The 19,123-nt window shown below is 45.9% G+C and overlaps 1 protein-coding gene and 1 long non-coding RNA gene across 6 annotated transcripts in view; one reads left to right on the top strand and one right to left on the bottom strand.

Moving 5' to 3' along the window:
* Positions 1-19,123, bottom strand: part of March10 (membrane-associated ring finger (C3HC4) 10, E3 ubiquitin protein ligase) — a 93,135-nt gene that overhangs the window by 24,829 nt on the left and 49,183 nt on the right. Inside the window, 3 exon segments of the mRNA XM_013503225.1 lie at positions 3,832-5,233; positions 11,392-11,535; positions 15,596-15,609. Coding sequence (XP_013358679.1) covers positions 3,832-5,233; positions 11,392-11,535; positions 15,596-15,609 — 1,560 coding nt within the window.
* The window catches only part of LOC102004925, a 55,466-nt gene that overhangs the window by 25,109 nt on the left and 11,234 nt on the right, over positions 1-19,123 (top strand). The window contains exon 1 of one of the 5 annotated variants that reach the window (XR_001230861.1): positions 5,240-6,887. The exons of 2 other annotated variants lie outside the window; for them this stretch is intronic. This is a non-coding gene — a long non-coding RNA (uncharacterized LOC102004925). Of the gene's footprint in view, positions 1-5,239; positions 6,888-6,907; positions 7,378-19,123 lie in introns of those variants that run through there. 2 more of the 5 variants (XR_001230862.1, XR_001230863.1) reach the window with 2 other exon arrangements.

The following is a 19,123-nucleotide window of genomic DNA, read 5'->3' as shown; positions in this document are numbered from 1 at the left end:
ATATACATATATATACATCTATATAAGCTATATGTCCTATATGATTAAAAAGTACCAAAAAATAAGGTTGAAAGGAAAGAAACTAAAATATTCACAACTGAAATTATTTGCTACATAGAAAAAATAGAGAAAACAGTCAGTTACGTCTGTATACATCAACATCAGAGAGTTAAAAGTAGGATTTAAAATATTGTTTCTCTAGCAAATAGCAGTAAACGAAAGAATCTAAGCTAAATCAAAGGGCTTTTAGAAGAAAAATCACAAAACCATACTGAAAAGCATTAAAGATGACACGATTATCTGAGAAAGAATCAATATTTCAAAATTGTCAGTTCTCCAAGAATAAACCATAGATTCAATGTAATTCCAACAAACATTCCAAGAAGCAGACTCTAAAGTGTACGGTCAAGGACTCTTTACAGAGCACCTTTTGGAGGAAGGCTTTCCACCACATATTCCAGCTTGCAGACATTACGATGAGGTGATATTAGAAAGACAAAAAAGATCAGTGGAACAGAATGGCGAGCCCTGCAAGAGGTGCGTTGTGCACGACCAGCTCTGCAGATCAGCAGGGGAAATCCTGGGATAATTGTCTGTTTATACGGGGAAAAAATAAAGCTTACCTCACATGGTATATTGAAAATCATTTCACACAAAGGCAAAACCCATTTCATTTCAGTCTTAAATGTGCAAAGTAAAACTAGAAATTTTAAAAGAAAATAAGAAGAATATCATAATAACCTCAGGTTAGGGGCATACTTCTTTTTAATGAAAAGGAGATATCTAATTATAATCCATAAGGAAGATGGACACATTTGATTACATTTAAATGAAGAATTTGTTTTTTATCAAAATACATCACAGAAAGACAAACTACTAATTGGGAAATATTTCCAATACTAACTGTCAAAGGATTATTATTATTTTGAGGGGGGAGGTACCAGGAATCGAACTCACACTTGCCAGGCAGGTACTGCACCACTGAGCTAAACCCCTGGCCCCTTTTTAAACTTTCTTTCTTTTTTGTGTGTGTCAAAGGGTTAGACAAGTAGCTAAAATTAGGATTAGATAAGTAGCTAAAATAAAAAATAAAAAGCATAAATAAGTATTTCACAGAATAGAAAAACACAAGAGAGCACATAAAATGCCTCTTAGAAGACTCCTAAAATAAAAAATAGACTCCTAAAATAAAAAATAAACAAAAAGCATAAATAAGTATTTCACGGAATAGAGAAACACAGGATAGCACATAAACTGCCTGACCTCATTAACAGTTATGAAAATGCAAATTAAAGCTACAATATCATTCTGTTCCCATCAGACTGGTAAATTGGAAGGCCGATCAATGTAAGTATTGTCAGGATGTATATGATGCTGGGTATTGCTGCTGGAACAATAGATTGGCGTTGGTCAGTGTAGTGGAAGATGCGCTCCCCTCCAGCCCAGCAATTCACTCTTAGCCAATTATCCCGGAGAATTCTTCCCATTGTGAGTGTCTTTGAATTTACAAGAATCTTCACGCGGTGCAGTTTGCGGATAACAGTGAACAATCCAAATGTCCGACAGAATGGCTAAATACATTTGTATGTGGTAAAAGGGAAAAAACTAAAGCCAAAATACCAACAAGCAGCTGGGGGGAAATTCAAGTCACAGAAGAGCAGAGCTTCCATTTCTAGAGTCCAAAAATATACGCAGTGGTTTATAAACACATACATGCACACATACAGTAAAAACATAGAGCAGAAAACCCCCTGAACACAATAAAACTAAAAGCAAAGGAATGATAAATGCAATGCAGGAATGGCCCTGGTGGAGTGGGGGGAAGTAAGAGGGGAGACAAAAAAGTTGGGTAGGTGAGGGGCTTGGGAGGGCTCTAGTATGTCAACAATCTTACGTTAGCTAAGGTGGACACAAGGATATCTGGGGTTTTCTGGTGTGTGTTTAAAAATTTTAAAAAAATATATATGTATACATACATACGTATATATATATGTATAAAGTCATATATACCCATATACACACTTATTTGTATGTATTAAAGAAACTGAGGGGAAATTTTTTTTGAAAGCGTAAGTGGCATTGAGAAATGGACCTTGAAATAGAAATACGTCATTTTATAAAACAGTATAAACCAGTGTTTACTAAAATTGCACCTATGTGCCAAGGGTGAAGCCTGGAAGTTGGGCGTGGTAGTGCATATCTGTAATCCCAGAACTTTGGGAGGCTGAAGCAGGAGGATCAAAAGTTCAAGCTCAGCAACTTAGCGAATCAGTGAGAGCCTGGCTCAAATTAAAAAAGGGGCTGGGGATGTAGTTCTGTGTGAAGGCCCTGAGCTCAATCCCCAGTACCACAAAAAAAGAAAAAAAAAAAAAAAGATAAAAGACTGAAAATGTTTTCAGCAGTGTAGGTGTTTTTGTTTTATGCTGTTTAAAAAAAATTTCCTGGGGCCTAGGGTATAGCTCAGCAGCACGGTGCCTGCCTGGCAAGCACAAGGTCCTGAGTTTGATTTCCAGTTCCAAAATAGATAAATAAATAAAATTTTAAAAAATTTCCCAAAATACACACTGTGGAAATAATGAGAAAAATAGATGGTTTACTATACTCAGAAAAAAGAGTATGTCTGATAAACTAAGTCCTCTATAAATAATAGTTATTCAGTGCATTAGCGTGCCTTAGAAGTGCGTGCAATTTCAAAGACGTTATTTTGAGCCCAAAAGCATCATTTTAGAGTGGTAGGAGTTCAGACTTCTGACAAGTCTGTCGGAAGATATCTTTCTAGGTTGCAGTCGAGAATGGGTGGGCATTAGGCCGCTTGTCCTTAACCATGGGTCTCTCTTCCTGTAGCTCTCCTGCTATGGCAAAGAAAAGATCCTGGCAGCTAGAATAGCCCTCACTTCTGGAGCTGGATAAAAGACATGGAGGAGTCTATATGCAGTCTGTGTTTCATTTCCACTCCTTGTTTTCATTTTTAATCCATTGCCATGGAAGTCTCCTGCTTACAAATGAACATCAATAGGATAATTAATGGTCCACATGAACCATAGTAACTTATACACAAAGAGGGCTCACATTCCAAGAATCAATTTCCAGATCAGTAAGCCAAGATTAGTAAACACCTACCATACATGAAATGGTAGAATTCTGACACAGTGTTTAAGGATGGCTTTAAAGAGTATCCAGTTTCATAGCTGTGAAATATCCCAAAATCACCTCATGAGAAAGGAAAGATCAAAGAAAAGGGCAATCTAAAAAAGATCTTGTTTTTCCTCTGTCTCATGCATGAGAAAGAGCACATAAAACGGAGGCAGTGGTTACCCTGGCACAGGCTTCGGAGAGCTGAAGTAACTATGGTAACTGTTTGGAACCAGTCTTTTAGTTTGGAAGGTTCAAATTCTAGAACTGTTGGTTAGATTTGCGACAAGCCCCACGAGGGAGAGCTGTGAACTTCAAGTGCTGAATGGTTCATTCTTTGGGGAGATAGCAACCTTTTCATAAAAAATCCTGGTTCCTAATTGCTGGGGAGAAGAGTTAGCCCTCCGTAGCTGTCAGAAACCCTTATACCTAGCGGACTTCCCTTTCTTAAAGTTATGGGATTCAAGGAAAAAACGTTTGGGGAATACTGAAAGAGGTGAACAGGAATAGCAAACTTTATACACATATATTTTAAGGGCAACAGAAGAGGGACAATTTCCTTAAAATAAGCAGTCATTAAAATGACAAGGAAGAGCCAGCCTATGATTCAAAATTCCTGGGACTCTCTTCTGTGCCAGCATTGGAAAAACAGAAAAACCACGTATACGTATTATGTATATAAGCGTGAAGATTCCTCACCTTTCCTGCAATTTCTTGAGTTTCTCGGGGTCCGCCTTTTTCTCAGTGGCCCCTTTTTCATTTGTCAAGCCAGAGGCAGACATGCTGTTCATATTATCATTTTGATTTGGGGATTCTGACACAACGAAGAAAGTGAAAGGTCCATTTTCTTGCAGGGACCCAAGCACGCGCCAGTGACCTTGTAAATTCCCTCCGGGCAGAGATGAGCCGGGAGAATCCACCGAGGACCAGCTGCCTTGAGGACTTACTGAGAGATCTGCATGTAGTGGAGCTCCCTGTGGCTGGCTGGGCGGATTAATGTCCTCTGTTGCCCTGACATCAGATTCGTGTGCACCGTTTACTGGAAAATCATCGTGGTTTTCAGTATTGCCAAATGGATTCCCACTTCTAATAGCAGGCAGTGGTTGGCACACACTGAACCTCGGGTCTAAAGTAGGACCCAAAGTCGAGGACGTTGACAAGTGTGTTGGAACATGATCCCTCAGAGCAGTATGCACTGATGGTCCCACAGCACTAGCAGATGGGTTCACTGATGGTCTTGAAGCTGTTGGTCTATCAGAAGTTAAGGAGTTTGGAGAATTTCTGGAACCAGTTAAACAGCCTTGGCAGTCTCTTTCATAGTCATGGGTACCAGGCCCATCATCCGTAGAAATGCAATGATTAGATGCATTTTTAGCATTGAGATCATTGTCTGGGCTGGAATCGGATTTGGTGTTGCATGAATCAGAGGTCTTTTTCTCATTTTTACTGTCTCTACCGTCGTTTCCCTCAACGGGCTCCTCAGCAGGCAGCCTGGGCTCTTGGAACATCCTTTGCCGGACAGAAGACTGCTTTGTCACGGGCTCTGTTGTGTTGCTTATTCTTGATGAGCCATGATTGGGCTGGCTTCTGAAAGAATTACCTCGGCAATGGTCAGCGTTGTCTTCGAAATTTTTATTTTTGCCTTGAGAGGCAGATGGCCCAAGAAACCTACTTTGTTTATAACTGGAAGGAGAGTGGGGAGATTGCACACCGCCCAACAGAATTCCTTCTTCTGTGTCGGTTTCTTTTTCAGCATCGTCGTTTTCTCCTGTAGTGTTCAGTGATAGCGTGGGATGCCGTTCTTCACCCTGGAACCGACATGCTGTCCTTCTCGGCCCTGCCATGGTGCTGGGGGCGAGTGTTGGCCCCGCGGAGCCACTCAGCACCTGAGGACTCTTCATCCCTTGGAAGGTCTGAGTTAGGGCTGAATGTGGCGCTTTCAGGGAAGGAGCGTTTGGGGCTCCTTGTTTGGTCCCTTCGGGGGGGTTCTCAGCTGTCCTCACCAGCTGTGAGGATGAGGTGAAACTTCTTCTCTCTTGAGTTGTCCTGTTCAGCTTCGTTTTGCCTGCCCACATCAAGGTTTCCTGTTGGACTACTGGACCTGCGTGGAAGACAGACAAAGTCATCATTCTGTTATGACACCATGGATGAAAGCCCTCTACATTAAGCAAGAGGAACCGTTAAAAAAAGCCCCAGAGAATAAAATGTACGTGGCCAAAACAGTGGTGGGTGCAGGAGGAGTCCAGCACAGCTGGCTTCTTTTTAGTGCTTCTGGATTCTTCTGTCCACATCTGTGGAGCTCAGGCTGGTTCTGGGGACACAGGGTGACCTTGAGGCTACGGATTCTTCCTGCAGAAGCTTCAGGAAGACTGGTCCAGCTCCAGGCTAGCCAGGGCTGAGGATGGATAAACGCCTCACTAAGCACTGGTTTTCATTCTGTATTTATTGAAAAGGAAAACCAGCACTCCGGGAATGACTTCCAGAAAAAAACCCACTAGTCTTTTTCCAGCCAGATTCATCCCACATCCACCTAGGACCCTCCTGCTTCACACACAGCTTTACAAACACTGAAGAAAAGTACAGCGTCTCTTAGCAAATTGGCAGACTGGGAGGAAGGCGCTGAGAGCTGGGGCACTGGTACACTGGTGGTGGTGGTGGTCATGCTTACTATGTCACGGAAATGAAAGCTACATGGCCCTCAAGAAGTCATTAGCCTCTAGTAAACTCATAGCCTCTGGCTATCTCTGAATCTTCACCTTTCCTACCCTCCCAGTTCCGAAGTATGAGAGGACAGGAGAGAGAGAGAAAGAGCCCATGGAGTAGGAATTTCCACTGCGGGGATCGCTTATTCAAAACTTGCCTTGTACAGCAATACATATCCTCTCCTTGCTGAGCAGGCCAGAACCATGCCAGGTATATCAGACATGCAGCTAAGCCCCACACCGAAAGAAAGAGGCACCACATTAGAAATGAGGGCACCAAGGCCTAGCAGGGGCCACGTAACTTGCAATACAAGATCGTATTTCTAGTAACTGACGGAGTGAACATTTGAATCCAAGCCTGCTTGATGCTAGGGTTGGCGTTCTTAACCACCACCCTGGGTCACATCCCTCAAGACACTGGCTGGACTTCCAATTTCCTCGGGAAAACCAGGACCCGTGGGATTTATGCTAGTGCGTGTGGTTGAGGACGTTTCACCCTGACGATGTGGGCACAAAACTGAAAGTACTTGTCTGCGTCCTGATGGGCTCTTCTCCCCCTGCTGCCTTCTGGGCAGTTTAGCAAGGCTGATGAGGCTCTGCTGTCCCTATCACTTAGTTTTTAGAGCAGTTTGCCTGTCGAGTGGACAGGACTCCAGGGGTCCAGGAAGGTCTGTGATAACAGGTCTGCTGAGGAAATGCAAATCCTCTGAGCGGCCAGCTCAGCCAGGGCCAAGTCAGTACTGCCTCGCTTTAATTGAGGCTGTCCGCAGGGAAGCCCTGGGTCGAGGCTCTAATGTCCTGATAGTCTGTAAGCTTCTCTTCTTGTTAGCTGCGGGGGACACACAGGGACACAGTGTGAAGCTTTGCTCATCGCCTCTTCCAGAAATCAGTTAAACTCTCCTACCAGGCTCCTCATGGGGTTTTGTAAACCCCAGTGAGAGATGTATCCCCAATTTAAGGACGTTTTAAATATCCGGCTGTCCGTGAGCAGGAGTGGTGTTGACTCGCCCACTCTCCCGGGCTGATCCATCTTTGGAGACACTGCTGCTTTAGGTAACCAACTGAATTTGCTTGTTTGTTTGAGAAAAAAGTGATATATATTCAAGGGTCCAAGGGTAGGCTCTGCTTGATTGCTTTTCACTTTGAGTTTGGAGAAAGGCTGCAGAAATCAGCTAACGGTGCTGGAACCTGATGCTTCTGGTGGTTCCCTAAACACACTTACCCTGCTTGAGGATGAAGAGCTCCCCCGTTTCCCTGCTGCCTCTGACCAATTTAGCTCAGGCCTCTGTCCAGGGAAGTGGGAGAAACCCAGTGGGCAAAGGAAGCCGCGAGGTGGCTTCTGAAAAACAGAATCTGGAAACTCAGCGGGAACTATGAGCTCATTTCGTGGACGCTTCCGCCTGAGCTGTCACGGGGTGGCACAGGCTGCAATGCTGTGAAGCTCCCACGGCTCCCTGCAACCCACCAGGGGATGGTCTTCAGCCTTCCTTGATCCTACAACTGCTGTCTTCCTCTTTAGAAATTCGATCAGAGCTTCTCTGGGGTATGTGTGTGTGTATGTGTGCGTGCATGCGTGTGTGTGAGACCAGACCATTCTATATTTATGCTATTTTAACCCCATTTTTTGTGTTTATCAAAGAGGGAGCAGATTTCAATAGCTCTGGGGCTGGGAATAAACACTGCAGTTGCTTTGCCAGGGATGTGCTATTCACAGCCCAGGCCCTGCAGATGCTGGATGCTTCCCTGAGGCCCTGCCTGGGCTCCAGCTGTGGATGGAGGTGCCTGCCATCTCCGGGAGTTCGGGACACACAGAATGAAACTGGAACGAGTGTCTGCCTGCCCGAACACCGTGCCTTTGGTCTGGACTTCCTCAAGCGCTTGACCAATAGCACCCTACATTCCAGCAGCCATGTATTTTTATTTTTTCCCTCTGGATATAAGAGTGAGCTATGGTCATTGGAGAAAATTTGGAAACTGTAGCAGAGGATGAAATAATCTAAGCCTACTCACAACCAAAAGCTCGGATGACTACTGTTCATGCTCTGGGGGGAGCTGCAGACTCAAGGTCTCTGGGTCGTTTCCAACCCGCCTCAGCTCAGCATTTTAACAGTGAATTAAATGCCTTGAGGTGGTTCATCACAGGCCTCCAAAACCCTGTTATGTTTTCCTCCTTTATACCCACCTGCTCCTTGAAATCCTTTGAATTTACAGTGCAGCTCCCTTAGCTATAGGTGCAGTGCTACCTTGCTTCATGAACTTAATTTGTTGTAGGATTTTGGGGAAGATGGCCACATTTGTGTTTGTGGGGGGATAGGGCTGTGGTTGTGTTTGTCACCAGATGTGGAGTTTGTGTGTTTTGTTTTGTTTTGTTTTTTTCCTCCGGTAGTGGGAATAGAACTCACGACCTTGCGCTTGCCAGGCAGGCGCTGTGCCGCTGAGCTAAATCCCCAGCCCAGATGTGGAGTTTGTGAATGGAAACAAAATTTTGTTGAACACTTTTGTTTGAGAACTGAATTGTTTGCACACAGAAGCATTTGTGAACCAAGGAATTATTATGCTTTTTTTTCAAAACCAAAATTGCGACGTTTCTATACATACAGCTGTATGCCCGGCTGTCTTTCCCCAAACATTGCATTGTGTGTATTATCTCATGTGAGTTACTCTTTATGGACATTATAAGGATAATATAAGGTACATTGCATGAATATATCATAATTTGTTTAACTCTTCCTCTGCTGCTGGTTATATAGATTGTTTTGTGGTTTTATCATTGTGCAGACCACACTGATAAATAGCCTTGCTTGTATATGTATATATATTTTTTTTTCAGTACCGGGAATCAAACTCACGACCTCACGCTTGCCAGGCAGGTGCTGTGCCGCTGAGCTAAATCCCCAGCCCCTTGCTTGTATATTTTTGATGCGATATCTTCTTAGCATAGATTTTTGGAAGTGGAACTGCCAAGTCAAAAGTCATAAACTTTCTAGAGAATTTTGACACGTTACCAAATTCCTTCCCAGATAGTTTGCACCAAATTATGCTCCAGGTCGGATGTGAGCATATCTCTTACAACCATGCGACCAGCAAGCAGTAGCGCCTGACACAGCAGTGCTAGGAAGTGTTAGTTGTTAGTTTTACTATCACTATTAAATGTTATTTGTAAGCATTAGCCAATTTGATAAGCCAAATTGAACTCACGGATGAGTTTATATTTGTCACCTACTGAGGCTGAACTTTAGAACAATGCTTATTAGCCAACAATATTTCTTTTGTGAAATTGTCTGGTATACTCCTTTCCTATTTTTCTATTAGGTATTCATTTTTTTTTTGAGACAGGGTCTCACTCTGCAGTTCAGGCTGGCCTTGAGCTCACTTTGTGGCCCAGGCTGGTCTCAAACTTGCAATGAACCTCCTGCCTCAGCCTCCCGAGTGTTGGGTTTACAGGTGTGCGCCACCACGCCCAGCTAGGCATTCATGTTTTTAAAATTTGATTTGCAAGAGCTTTCGGGAAAATTTGGTCACATTTTGTCCAAATTGCTCATTGATACCATTCAAATATCTGCTTCCTACTCCAATTTGTGTGAGCCATGGTAGAACATGAGAAAAGGAGCAAAAGGGAGATGATAATTGGGGAAGGGTAAGAACCCTTGGGGTAACAGAAAGTAGCGACTCTTTCTCAGTGGCTTACAGAATTATGGAGGTGTCCCTTGGGTGCAGATGGAGGGTGGCGTGTGCCCATGGGCCCAGGAATGACCTATGCATAGAGAACTTCACCTTTCAAGTAATATGGGAGAGTTCACAGAGAGCCCCTGGGGAGGGGGCAGGAGAGAAATAGTAGCCCAGCGCCTCCATTGTGGGATCTACTATGTGCCAGGACTGGTCTATGTATTATTTCCTTTAGTTTTTATAACAGTGTAGTGGGATAGATTTCGTTATCCTTATTTTAGGCAGGAAACTAGCCCAGAGTGACTCTGTGACCATCCAGGACCCCACTGCCAGGAAGAAGCAGAACTGCAACTTTGGAACTGAGGTCCGCCCTTCTTCGTCAGAGGCATTCAGTCCCCGGGACCCCCGGGCATGTCTCTGTGCTTAGGTTCACAGATACTCTGGCTGCTCCTAATTCCGAGACATCTAAGTGCTCCCCTGCTCTTCTGCATGTGTCCACCAGGGTATATCACACCGACATACGTAGGCTGCGTCTTCATTTATTTACTTATTTTTTTCTATGTGCCTATTTATTATACCTTACCCTTAACTTGGAATTCCATCCTTTAATGGAACAAACCCATGGTATTTGCTGTGGGCCAGACCTCAAGACAAAATATTAAACAAATACACCCACATACCTCCCAGGGATGGGCATCAGGGATTGATATAGGTAGCGATCAACTTGAAGAGTCCCTGACCCAACCCTTTACAGGAAAAGCCCCTGTTCTGTAATCGTGCCCGCTTGCTATGTGACTTGCTTCCCCATTTGATCCCAATTTAATCAGTTTTACCTGAACAATTCTTATTGGCTGACCATAGTTTTGTCCATTTTTCCCTCCCTTGGACCCCCCTCACCGCGTGGTTTTGCTCTATAAAAGTCCCTAGAAAAGACAGAGTCTGGGGCAACCTACTCAGGCCCCCCATCTGTCCCTCTCTGGGACAGCAGCTTTCTTTCCCTCAATAAATATATTCTGCTCTTAAAACAAAGAACAACAACAAAAAAAATCAAACCCATGTCACTGATCTACCACATGTATTTAGGGCTTTTGTTTTGTTTTTTTTTTTTAGAAACAGCTTCAGGTTGGCTACTTAATCAGTGTATTACTAGAATAAAATAAATTCAATTCAACATCATTGGCAGTTTAGTAAGAACAGAGCGTAATGTTTGGTGGTTTCTCTAAGGGCAGTGTTGGCTGTGATAGGTCTCTTTGCTGGAGTCCTTAGGTCCTGGTTTCCTTCCCTGCCTGCCACCCACGGAAAGGAGACAGAGTTAGTGAAGTGGATGGCATGGGCCTTTGGATCCTTGCTCAGGGCAGAAACTTAGAAAGAGGAGGCCTCCCCCAGGCCGGTGCTTTGGAATAAAGCATATATTCTTTTGGATGTTATTCCTTGCACATTAAGATCTTGCCGCTATGATTTCCCTGGATCAGAAGGGAAATCTTGGGAGGGCGGAGTGGGCCGGTGACCCATCTTTCACCTGATAGATGTCCGTACCCTTGTGGGGGTCGGGGGTGGGGAGCTGTGGCCCAGTGGGACCTTCCCAGAGCTGTAGGTTGCTTCTCCACTTCCCTCCATCCTGCGTCTAAAGCCACGAACAGTTGCTTGTGGAGCAATGAGAAAGAAAAATGAAAGCGCAGGGCCTTGCTCCCTTTTCCCAGTACCCGCTCTTGGAGAATGAACGCTGAGATGAAGTAGTTTGCTTTGAAAAAACCCTATAAGCACTTCATTTAAAGGCAGTTCTCCATCACGCAGAAGCACAGACATGTGAAAATCAGAAAGAAGTCACCAGGCAGCAGCACCAGTCAGTCCTGTGCCCCAAGGACCAAACCGTGGCAGCCGCAGTTCTTACCTGACCCCCAGAGAGTCGGTGCCTTTGCTGGTGGCTGCCACCTCTGTCTGCTTCTGTCCTCGGATGCTCTTGAGCTGTGCGTTTCTGGGCCGACTGTCAATCTCCCCAGGTTGGGTCTCCCCTTCCATGATAAGATCTTCGGTGCTTCTGCCATGGAAAGGTACAAAATCTTTTCAGTAACTTTTTGCGGGAGAACATCTTCCATATAGAAAATGCCCAGAGAACTTAGCAGTGTGGAAGGAGAGTGATAGTTAAGGGGGTGGACCCAGGAGGTCAGAGACGAGCCAGATTTGAAACTTGACTCACTCCCTAGTGTGGGGAAGCTCTCCCACTTGTTCCGTGGAAATAATAATACTTAATTCACAAGGCTGTTATCGCCATGAATGGGCACCATGACACCCGCAATTCCCAGGCTGCAGAGACCCTTCCTTTGCGAAGAAGTTTCTAGCCTTCAGTTCATGGGTGTTGGATGAGGCTGTTGGTAGCATGGGACACACAGTGGCCTTGCCCCTCCCCAAGTGCTCAGCCAGGTTCAAATCACAACACGTTTTGTGCCTCCACATTGATGTCCTCACGCTTATTAGCAGCAACCATGGTGTTATAGCAAGGTTCTGAGAATTTGGGACCAAATGTCTTTCTTCTTGCTCATGTCCTCCTCGCTGCTCTTCCAGGGTGGAGGACAGTAGTGGAGTGCTACCATGGGCTGAATCCCCAGTGAGCTCTTTTAAAGTTCACGCGTGGGATGAGGTTGCTAGCTGGTACTAAAAATGTCAACTTTCTTCTTCGGGTGTATTAAGCCTCGGTGCACGTGAATGGGGGAGAGATTTCTATGCATCTCTATGAATTCTTGGGTTTGAGGGGCACTTAAGTCATGGATAGCTGCTGTGAATCTCCCAGAAAATCTGCCTGGCTCATGCCCTTGTAGACAGTTAAGAGTTTCACAAACAGATGTAGAGAGCAGCCAACGTAGGGGTAAAGCTGGGATGGATCCTGGGCCGGTCCATGGGAAGACTGCCTTTCTTGGCATGTGGGGACCACTGGATTTATGTTTCAGGGTATATAGGTTGTAACTGCATGAAAGTTTCCATCCAGACTCAAGGACAGATGGGAGTTCTCTCTGGAAGCCTGTGGAGCTTATTTTAATACAATGCTGGGGTCTGCTTGCTCCTGATAGGCCCTGCAGCGGGGCGGAGACAGTGGTTCTGAGCTTCAGGACAGGAAATGATGCTCCACAGGGAGCTGACTGGCGGGAGCGTGCTGCGGGCAGTGTCTGGTGAGCTTACTGGAGCCTAAAGAGAGGATGGGTGTGGCCAGAAAAGAGAAGAGAGAGCGGAAGTTCTCTGGAAAATGAGAATGCATTCTTGGGAAGGTGTAGAGTGGTGACTAGGCACAATTTACTACAAGGGGAGATAGAGGAAGGGTGAGGGATAGAGGCATCGGGTGCTCTAAGTAAGGGATGTGCCATAGAAGAGGTGGGGAAGCGTTTTCTCAGCACCCAAAATTGCATTCCTTGAGGCAGAGCTTCTCCCTCCAGCACCTGGGGCTTCATTTCTCCCTAGCTTTTAGAGATTAACCACGGCTTCTTGGAGGAGGAAGCTTCAGGATTCTCACTGAGGAGTAAACTGGAGAAGGGGCAGGTTTGAGGCTCAGATCAGGTTGTAAGTCAGGAGGTTCTGCTGAAGAGGATTTTACCCTGATTCCCAGCAGAACTTCCACATTCCCCCCACACCCAGCAGCAGAACTTCACACTGCCTGCAGCCCCGCCCACCCACCTTCTTGGGTGTGTCCTCCCTCCCAGAGGCCCTCTGTCTTCCCCAGCCGGCACCAGCCAGCTGGTCCTTCGAGAAACAGTTTCATGTCCACCAAATCTGCTTTGACTCTGCCTTTTCCAGAGCCCTTGTTTTCTGTTTTTAAAGTGCCCTTTAGCGTTAATCGCTTAATGTTTAGTAAACTCTGAGTAGAATGTAAGCTCCTTTAGGACAAAGGTCAGTCACGCTGTTGTGCAGTGTTACTAATTGCAGAGTATGATTTGCAGGGCTCAAGAAGATGCACTCAGCCCCCAGCTATGGGGAACTTCAAAACCAGAAGACGCTTTTTGTTAAGAAAAACACCTAAGATTACTTACGATAAAAGGTCGTTTTTGTTGTTGCTCAAAAAGCTGCTTTCTTCAAAGCATAAAATCTTTTAAATGATTTCTGAAACTATTATTACCGTGTCTCCTCTAATCAAGGACTCAGTGAACTAAAGTAGTAAAGCTGAACACTTAAGAGATTGTTCTACCAGACCTGGCAGTGAAGTAAGGCCGGGATCTCTTGACCTTTGGCAACGTGAACCATCGTGCATGCAGCTGTAAAATTAAACTACAGTGATACCTCAGTTGTTGAACTTAATTCGTTCCGAATTCGTGCCCGCACACCGAAAAGTTCAAGAACGTATTTTTCCCACAAGAAATAATGGAAAACCAAATAATTGGATCAGAGGCCCCAAAATTACATTTGTAAATTTATTTCTCCAGGACCTTAATAAATTTTGCAATGATTTCTTTCTTTAACTTTATTCTGGCTTTCATTTCCTTTTAGCTTTACCACTGGTATTGCTTTCTTTGGGGTCATGGTTATAATATTTTACATAAAGTGCAAAAAAAAAAGCATGACACATGTTTTAGCACACTAACACAAGCGCTGTATGTTGTCCGGGTGAGAGTAGAACTTACACTGAAGCATCACCATTGCCCCTTTGTGTCCTTTGTGACTTACTTTCTGCTGGTACAGGTTTTTTCACTGAATTTTTTGGTTTGACTATTAAACACAGTTACACACACTGAGCATATTTATTTCCCCAACTCTTTTGTCCCAGTAGTGGAAAGTTGGAGCTTGGAGTTCAACAACTGAGGTATCACTGTGAGTTACTGCAACATTTAGCAATAATACATATAAATGGCCTAACTCATGCTCTAATGCTGATCAGCTGCTGAGAATGCTAGCTGCTGCTTCTACCATAAAGAGTAACAATACTAATACTCCTAATAGTGAGAAATCTGAGCTCACTCCCATGAAAGACATGAATTTGACCAGAAATATATTGCTATTCAGGACTCACAGGTTGAGAATAACTTATTCAGCAGCCTTCATTCCTGTGTGTTCTTGTTGATTCACTCCCTAGCCTTCTTTTATGAAATCCAAAAGGCAAATAGCAACTCTTTTTACAATAATTTGTTCAACAAATGCCTGTGTGCCCTTGCTATGCAATAATTTAAGAGTTCACAAAGATGAGTAAGATATTTTGGTCATGACCTTAAAGATTATGATCTAATTTGGCTGCACTGCTGACTTCTTCCTGTGTTATCCCTTAGATTCTATAGAAAGCAAACTCTTGCAAAACGGTCTTTCTTCTCTATCTGCAATCACAGTGACAAATGAGATAATCTTGCATGACTACATACTTTGCATACATATATTTAAGAGTTTCAAACATTCACCACTCATACCAAGTTGCTAATCACATTACCCACATGGCCTGTGAACCAAATTTTAGACCTTTGGGGCCTTTTTAGGGTGGGACTTCACCATGGCATGGTGCATATATTAATCTGCAGGAAACCCAACTCATATCTGCAGGAGGAGATGAAATACAAGTTCCTCTTCAGCTAGGATGACAAGCTTTTGCCTACAGAAAAGGGGAGGACATGTGTTCAATTCATTGCCAAGTAACTCAATACCTTGTTTGTCAATGAGTTTAGGGGGCTGTGCTTTGCTCTGGGTGACATACAGTCCCTACTCCCTTCCACTATCTGAGCAGAATGATACCTCTGGTACCAGAGAAACTGAGCAGTGACATCAGTGAAAGACATCTGCCTCAGTTCTCCTGATAATGCTGGGAGATCATGATTGTTAATGGACTAGTTCTTCATCTGACCAGGAAAGGAACAAAATGTACAAGCCCCATATTTATATAAGACTGACCAATGAGAACCAAGTCTGTTCAACTGTCTCCTTTCTTCTACACACCTAACTGTCCTCACATCCCTTACCATACACTCCTTTCTTCTACACACCTAACTGTCCTCACATCCCTTACCATACACTCCTTTCTTCTACACACCTAACTGTCCTCACATCCCTTCCCATACACAGACAGAGTTCTTGATAGATGAAACTGAAAGAGGAAAATATAATTCCTGAGACTGTGTCCTCCCCACCACCACCTTGATCAGGATTGCTGGTGCCAGGAAGGTGCCAAGATTCCTTCTAGGAGACGACGCTGCTTTGGAAAACTTACTGCTCCCTTTGGATTTCGGGAAGAATTACAGCCAGTGTTGTTTTGGCATAATAGGCAGCTTTCTGTATAGTCACAAATAATAGGTCGCGTCTATTTGCTTAGCTGAGCACACTAAAAATGTGTATCGTCTCACATACCCAGAGGAGATCTTAATTAAAGCCTAATTATGTACCATAAATATGTTTTATTTTGGAACTCAGGAGGTGGGATTTTTGATTTTAGGAAATGCAATGCCTAATAAGTAGGCAGGGAAGGGAATGTAAACATTGACTGAGCCCTTTAATTTGTCCCTCCTCAGTGTGGTTCTGGATGGGTTTTCAGTTCCACTGTGTGCTTTCAGAACAACCTGCCTGGTGCCACCCTCTCAGGGTGGCCTTGGCATGAGCTCATTCACGTAGCCAAGGGTATGATCAGACGCAGAAGAACCTGTTGGGCTTCTGGTGGTGACATTCCAAAGAGTGCCAGACATAGGAATTAAGAAATCAAATGAGCCTCCAGAGATGACGGGCTTTTATTGGGTGTTCACTCCAGTAGCACTAGAAGAAGCTGAGCCCGAGGAAAGTAGCAGTGCTGTCCCATCTTCCTCGTCCCCTGTGCACCACACCGCCTGGTATTGTTCACGGCACTGCCTTCTGGCTCTCCTGTCCACCTGCTTTCTGGAATCCTGGCATCCCCCTGTCCCTGACTCCACTGTGCTTGTGCTTGCCAGAGGTGACCTACCACACGAGGTAGATTTTACTGGGTCTTCTGGGGCCAGGCAGGCACAGCACAGGGGTCTCTGCTGGAGTTGGGCAGGAGATGGGGAAGTAACAGAGAGACGCTGGAGACCCGGGCAAGGGGCCTGGGGAGGCGGAAGCTGGGCTTGTCCTGGTTGGAAAGGTAACTGGAGGGAGGTTCAGGGAGGAGCCCTGGGCTGCTGGGGAGGCGGGCGGCACTAGTGGCAGGAGGAGGCAGCAGTAATTGGCATTAGGCTGCAGAACAGGGGAGAAAGCAAAGACGGAGCAGTAAGGGGAATATTCAACACAGAACAGGGGGTGCTCCCTGGTGTCACCTGCACAAAAGAAAAAGAGCAATCAGGAAGCAGCACTCACGGTGGGAAAGGACATTAAAAACCCTGTGCATGAATCAAAACTCAAAACTTCTTTGGGGCCTGGGAGTGGGGTCTCCGGGTGTCACAGATGCAGTGGGCCTGGCTTCTGCCGGGAAGGCACTCACTTAGATAGATCTGAGTCACTGAGGAGTTAACCTAGGGGAATGGCGTCACCCTTGCGCACTTTTCTGGCCACTGCTCTCCAGCAGCCCTGACAGATGTAGGGCAATTCTTCCCGAGAATGCCCCGAGGCAGCCGCGTGGAAGGCTCTTCCTCTCATCTCCCACCGCCAGTCTAACGAGCTGTTCTGGCAGCAACAGATGGCAGCCCGTGGGGTCTCACTCTGTCAGGCTCTCCCCTGCAATCCTCCAGCTGCCCCCACTAGGAGGCTGTGATCGTGCCCTAATCTGGCCTTTCTGCTGCGGAGGGGAAGCTTGGGAAAAGAAGAAAAGCAGCAGAGAGATCCTGGTGGGATCACGGGAAGAGAGAGGAACCAAGCGGGGAAAGGCAGGTGGACACGCAAGGCGTCCAAGGGAAATTAATGATTTGCTTTCTAATTTCACACTCTAACTGCCAACCTCACTCGAGGTGAAATACAAGTGCCGGATGGAGTGATGACTCAGAGTTCTCCCCGCATGCCTGCCACTCGCCGGCTCGGTCACCTTGAATCACTGCTTACCTTCTCAGAACCTGTTTCCTCATTTCCAAAACGAGACAGGGGTCTCTCTCACCTTGCTCCTCCAGGTGTGATCCTTTGGCCAGCAGCACGAACCTATCCAGGGACTTCTTAGAAACGCAGGCTCAGCCCGCCCAAAACTACCGAGGCTGAATCTGTATTTCATCAAGGTGTTTCCCACGGACACAATGTTTGAGGAGCAAGGCTCTGAGTCAGTGGAGTGAGAGTCACCTGTAGTGCTGGTTCAAAACAGTTTTTGAGGCCCCTTTATCAGAGATTTTGCTGCTGCTATGGTTGGGGTCAGTGTCTCCTAAAGATCCGTGTGTTAAACACTTGGTCTCCACAGCGGTGTGATTGAGATGACGGGGGCCATTGTGAGGCGGAAGGGACTTCAGATCATTGGAGGTGTGTCCTTGAAGGTGACTGTGGGACTCGGATCCCTTCCTCTTTCTTTTTCTTCCAAGCCCCAAGAGACTTGGTTTGTCGCGTCACACCGGCCTGTCATGGTGTGCTGCCTGCCCACCATCCCGAAGCAATGGATCCCCCATCGTGGACTGCAACCTCAAAAGCCATGTGCCAAAAGAAATTATGCCTCTTTGTAAGTGAGTTATCTCAGGGTTTTATCACGTGGCCCGCAGCTAACACGGAAACCCTGGGTCAGGGATGGGAAGCAGGCGCTTGCGTTCCAGGGAGGTACCGTCCTCACGGCTCTCACCATCAAAGCAGTTTGGGAGCTGTGTAGCTAAACCACTTGATTCTAAACTGAGTGGTTAAAATCACTGTAACCATCCAGCTGAAGACCATTACCTACAGCGGAGGACCTTAGTCCTGTGGAGTGACTCAGGAGTGACCTGCTACAGAGGATTCAAGGAGCTGTCATCCACTCTTCCCTTCCTCAGTGTCTCCTGGCGTAGTTCCTACTTCTCAGATCGTTTTTCTCTGTACTTAATCACCTTCCCCCACTCTCCTTTAACCGTTCCTATTGCCCAAAGTTCCTTCACCGTCTCGCTTCTGACTCCGTTCGCTCACACAGGCAAGGCCTTCTTGCAGGTTTCAAGCCCTCTTCCTCTCCGAGGCCTTGCGCTCCCACTAGCGATGGGGCGTGCTCTCATGATCGGCTGACCTGGGGGCCCATGGGCTGCCTGGCATTTCCACCTCGCGGTCCTGGCTGCACCTCAAGGACAGCACCGCAGAACGGGACCCACACTTTTCTTCTTGCTTTCTATGGCAGCTTCCATGGGCTTAGTTCTTCGGGCGAGATCCCTGAGTTCTCTGCGACCCTCTTTCTGCTGATCTCAAGTCACCAAGCTCTGCGAGGCTCGTTTCCTCAAGTACCCCTCAAGCTCACACCCTCTTCCTTATCCTCTCTGCTTTGCTGCAGGCCTTGGCATGCGCAGCACCCCTTGCTGGGCCCATCTTTCTTGCTCGCCTCACCTGGCTCAGTCCCCTGTTCCTCAGGACTTTTATCTTGCTCATGTTCGCCACAAGCACTTGGGACTTACCTCGGTCAGGGTGTGCACCGTGGTACCGGCCCTCTAGGCCAGGAGCCCTTGGGGGACAGGTTGTGAGTGTTTTATTTCTGTTTCCCAGGCCCCCCAGAGAGGCTTCATGAAGCGAAGAAAGGGCTGAGTGAATGAGTGATGGATGAAAAAAAATTTTCTTTCCTGGTATCATACACCTTGGGACAA

This window comes from Chinchilla lanigera, unplaced genomic scaffold (genome assembly GCF_000276665.1).
Source record: "Chinchilla lanigera isolate Chin_1 unplaced genomic scaffold, ChiLan1.0 scaffold00077, whole genome shotgun sequence".
Taxonomy (NCBI): Eukaryota; Metazoa; Chordata; class Mammalia; order Rodentia; family Chinchillidae; genus Chinchilla; species Chinchilla lanigera.
This window is presented reverse-complemented; position numbering and strand designations above follow the sequence as displayed.